Source organism: Acyrthosiphon pisum, chromosome A3, assembly GCF_005508785.2.
Source record: "Acyrthosiphon pisum isolate AL4f chromosome A3, pea_aphid_22Mar2018_4r6ur, whole genome shotgun sequence".
Taxonomy (NCBI): domain Eukaryota; kingdom Metazoa; phylum Arthropoda; class Insecta; order Hemiptera; family Aphididae; genus Acyrthosiphon; species Acyrthosiphon pisum.
The window spans coordinates 37,279,158-37,283,548 of NC_042496.1; the positions used below are offsets into that span (position 1 = coordinate 37,279,158).

The 4,391-nt window shown below is 38.6% G+C and overlaps 3 protein-coding genes across 3 annotated transcripts in view; 2 read left to right on the top strand and 1 right to left on the bottom strand.

Annotated features, from left to right (window-relative positions):
- The first annotated feature begins 377 nt into the window (after window positions 1-377).
- Window positions 378-912, top strand: LOC100570378 (histone H3). Its single transcript, XM_003248373.4, has one exon. It carries the CDS (start codon window positions 454-456, stop codon window positions 862-864), a length of 411 nt encoding a protein of 136 aa, XP_003248421.1. The 5' UTR covers window positions 378-453; the 3' UTR covers window positions 865-912.
- A 2,498-nt stretch (window positions 913-3,410) lies between these two features.
- On the bottom strand, window positions 3,411-3,901 carry LOC100570277 (histone H2A). The gene has a single exon (XM_003248372.3). The coding sequence runs from the start codon at window positions 3,837-3,839 to the stop codon at window positions 3,462-3,464; it is 378 nt and encodes a 125-aa protein (XP_003248420.1). The 5' UTR covers window positions 3,840-3,901; the 3' UTR covers window positions 3,411-3,461.
- Window positions 3,902-4,254: 353 nt separating this feature from the next.
- Window positions 4,255-4,391, top strand: part of LOC103311165 (histone H1B-like) — a 475-nt gene continuing 338 nt past the window's right edge. Inside the window, exon 1 of the mRNA XM_008190735.2 lies at window positions 4,255-4,364. Within this exon, the coding sequence (XP_008188957.2) occupies window positions 4,255-4,364 (110 nt within the window). The remainder of the gene's footprint in view (window positions 4,365-4,391) is intronic.

Genomic DNA, 4,391 nt, shown 5'->3' on the forward strand with positions numbered 1-4,391 from the left:
GTAAATCAAGCCGGAGATACGTTTCACTCCTCCACGGCGAGCTAACCGACGAATGGCAGGCTTGGTTATTCCCTGGATGTTGTCACGCAACACTTTACGATGACGTTTAGCGCCTCCTTTGCCAAGACCTTTTCCACCTTTGCCGCGTCCTGTCATTTTGAAATGTTGTAGATAGTGTTGGACTTGTTCGGATGTGAACTGAACGTTGACTGATACATTTTTGCAATTCGCAGTCCGTTTTAACCGTTGCTCTCGACACCGAACCACCAATCGGAACCATGACCGGTTATTCCCCCACCACTAAAATTCTAACCGTTTAACATCGGCCAATGAGGAGGACCCTTACGGTTCCGATTTACGTATATATATCGGTCGACTGTTCGTCGAACCGCATCATTCGTTCAATAGCCACGTTTTGCAGTCCAACTCTGAATAATCTAATCCAGCAGCGCAATGGCACGTACCAAGCAGACGGCTCGTAAATCTACTGGCGGAAAGGCGCCCAGGAAACAGTTGGCCACCAAAGCCGCACGGAAGAGCGCACCCGCTACCGGAGGAGTGAAGAAACCACATCGTTACCGTCCTGGAACCGTCGCTCTCCGTGAGATCCGTCGTTACCAGAAGAGCACGGAACTGTTGATCCGCAAATTGCCGTTCCAGCGTCTGGTACGTGAGATCGCCCAGGATTTCAAGACTGACCTGCGTTTCCAGAGCTCCGCCGTCATGGCGTTGCAAGAAGCTAGCGAGGCCTACCTAGTCGGTCTGTTCGAAGACACCAACCTGTGCGCCATTCACGCCAAGCGTGTCACGATCATGCCAAAAGACATCCAATTGGCTCGTCGTATTCGTGGAGAACGTGCTTAGGACTGATGTTTTTATCATTATTATCCCCTTAAAAAGGCCCTTTTCAGGGCCACCAAAACAACTGTACGGTAACATTGTTTTCCTGGCTTGCAGATTTCAAAGTCATTGCGCGCGCATATACGCCGGCAATATGATTTAAGAGTGGCTATATTTTAGTGCATTTGACAATATTTCACCTTCAACAATTTAAGGTAGGCATGATTACATAAAAGGCGCAATCCATTGAAATCATAAGTATTCTGACATTATATTGGTATAAATCTATCAATACAAAAATACCAAATAACTATACAACATAATATAAATAAAGAAAAAAAGCCATCTATTCCCAACACTGCCTACTAGTAAAGGCCCCGAGTCATTGAACTAAATGCATGGAACGCGTGCATTATTCATAATATGAATCTCGTAGGAAGTCGCCATATGCATTCTGTGTCAAGGGAAAACATGGTTAAAATATGTTATGTTATCTATGGAAATTGTTATCATCATCACAATATTAATGTTAAAAATTAAATCGCAATGCATATGGTGGCTCCCGTATGGTCTCATTTTTCATATACGAGAATTATACACAATACGCGTTCCATGTATTTAGTTCAGTGCCCCGAGTCTGGTATAGAATAATAGGCCCCAGGCCGGCCCAACAAAGCAAAGTAGGTTGCACCATTATCATGTAATTTTTTTCAATATGCCGCGGTATTGTTGCTCTGATGTTATGACTCGTTGGTCAAATCGTACTTTATCTAACATTATATAACGTGTAATGCAATAAATATTATTTTTACTAATATAACAAGGTAAATGGTGCCATCACAAGCAAATAACGAATAGAAAAACACGATTATCATACATTTCGAGTTATGGCCTTACTAGTCTACTGACAGTGCATAATGAAAATAATATATCGTATTGATACAATGGGCCTACGATTATGTACGACAATTTGTCAATCACAAAACGTTTAGTTACATATAGATTTAAGATTACGTTATTTTAGTATTGTATAATAAAATGTACGATTAAGAATTATAAAATATAAAATATCTACTGCTCCGTGCATACTACGTCACCTCGAGGGTGGTCCAAACAATGGGGGCAAGAATGATACTTGACATTCCGTCTTACGTAAAGAATGAGATTCCGTTATAATCTGCCAATCTCAAACAACTCAAAACATCTATTCCAGGGATGGCGAACCTATTTCAGCGCGCATTATTTCAGTGACACATGCCAATTTAAAATATAATTCATAATTTTTATTTCACTTTCCAAAAAAAATTATTGAAAATTTGAAACTATCTTTAACTTATTATTGGAATATATCGTAAGATATTGTAATCTGTACTTTCCATTTCCTAAGCTCGTAAACGATTAGATTAGATTATCAATAAATTCGTTTATCGCGTTTACGTACAAACGTAGGTACAACAGAACAGTCGGCAGTCGTTAACAGATAGTCTCGGATGCCTTATACACGATGACTAAAAAAAAAATGTCTGCAAAGTTTCTGACACGCGAGGCAAATAAAATCAAACCATACATTTTGGTTTGACACGCAGTTATCAAAAGGTTCGCCATCCCGGATCTATTCGTTCTCACTATTTCATAACAACAAATTTTCAATATTTCGTCACATCTGGGAGTTAGGTGATTATTTAGCCCCCTCAATAAACCACCAAAAACTAATCCCCTCGAGTGGGCCACACAAATCATACACCCAGCCTAATAAAATACTAGAGATGCAAGTGATAGATACAATTTTGCCAATTTTTTCTAATCAAAAACGCCTATCCCGAATCATTGCAAAGAGATTTTTTTATCAACTGATAATAAATACCAATACAATAATTTAATACTTATCATATTTTCTCAAACTGTATAATATTATGTAATAGTAAAACGAAAATAAATACCTATAAATGATTTGACTTTTGATCTCAAAAAAATAATAAAGGAAATGATGTGGTAATTTTTATTTATGAATTCTATTATGAATAATTAAATATTCATAGTATACAGAACTATAGATCCATTTTTAATTATTTATCGTTTTTATTAGAACCAAGTTTGTTAAGAATACAACAATAGTAATAATTAATAATAATCGTATTTACTAATAAAAAAAAAAAGAAATTTTATTATCTAACCTTCGATTCTATTTTGACAATTTTACCACTTTACTAGTAAATTTAACAAAACATTTACTGATATTTTTTTTTTACGTAAATTCTCCATCTCTATAAAATACCATCTTCACCACTAGCAAAGGCAACAGTCTGGTATAGTTTAACAACACCTACGGTCGTCATAATAGCAAAGCAAAGTATGTGTAATACCGATTCAACCACGGTGCATTTACTTTGTAACTGGGAATAATATGAGCCAAAGTGGTCTCATCGACTAGGGAATCACTCCTAAAACTCGTCAAAGCGCCTGCCACTTTTATTATCAATGGTTAAAATTTAAAACCAGTCTTTTTTTTATATTATGCGACACACTACCATATATCAGACGCCACACGGTGGTTAATACATTTTGGTGGCCCTGAAAAGGGCCGTTTTAAAATTCTATTAATATATAGACACAACAATTAATTATGCTTTTTTCTCGGTTTTCTTGGGCAAGAGCACGGCCTGGATATTGGGTAACACACCACCTTGAGCGATGGTCACTCCGGACAACAATTTGTTCAATTCTTCGTCATTTCTGATGGCCAATTGCAAATGTCTGGGGATGATACGAGACTTCTTGTTGTCACGGGCGGCGTTACCGGCCAACTCCAAAACTTCAGCCGCCAAGTACTCCATGACGGCGGCAAGGTACACCGGTGCTCCGGCTCCGACGCGTTCGGCGTAGTTTCCCTTTCTCAGCAGACGATGGATTCGACCGACCGGGAACTGGAGTCCGGCACGCGACGATCTGGTCTTGGACTTGCCTCCTTTCGCTTTTCCCGCTTTACCACGTCCGCTCATGACTGTTGTGTAGTGGTGACTGGTGCTTCGAAATGAATACTACAAGTGATAGTTGCTGGGCACGCATTGAATTTTTATATTTATAGAGAAAATCTGGATAACAATTCCGTGATTGGTTAAAAAAAGACGGTATGACAATCAAACATGACACCATAATTCCTACATTGACTACTAAAATATGCTGTTTTCATTCGGCATTCTCATGAAATATACTTGTTGAGATACTACTATTTTAAGTTACTATGGCTCGGTTTACGATGTTATTTCTACCTTTAGCATTATCGTATATTCACAAATAGACAAGCGACATATCGCTTGGGTTCGCTTAAATATACCCACCGTTCCAAGGCGAAACCCATCATTAAGTCTCCAACGTTCCAGTCGTCAACAAGTATATTATTGAATAATATTCGAAATGGCTCCAGGAGGAAAATCGGCTGGTAAAGCGATGAAGAAATCATCCGGAAAAGCTCAAAAGAACATTGCCAAGTCCGACAAGAAACGCAAGCCCAAGAGGAAAGAATCGTACGCTATCTACATCTACAAAGTGTT

Bases quoted from the DNA above. Each gene is read 5' to 3' on its own strand.
- LOC100570378 (XM_003248373.4), top strand. From the start codon at position 454: ATGGCACGTACCAAGCAGACGGCTCGTAAATCTACTGGCGGAAAGGCG.
- LOC100570277 (XM_003248372.3), bottom strand. From the start codon at position 3,839: ATGAGCGGACGTGGTAAAGCGGGAAAAGCGAAAGGAGGCAAGTCCAAG.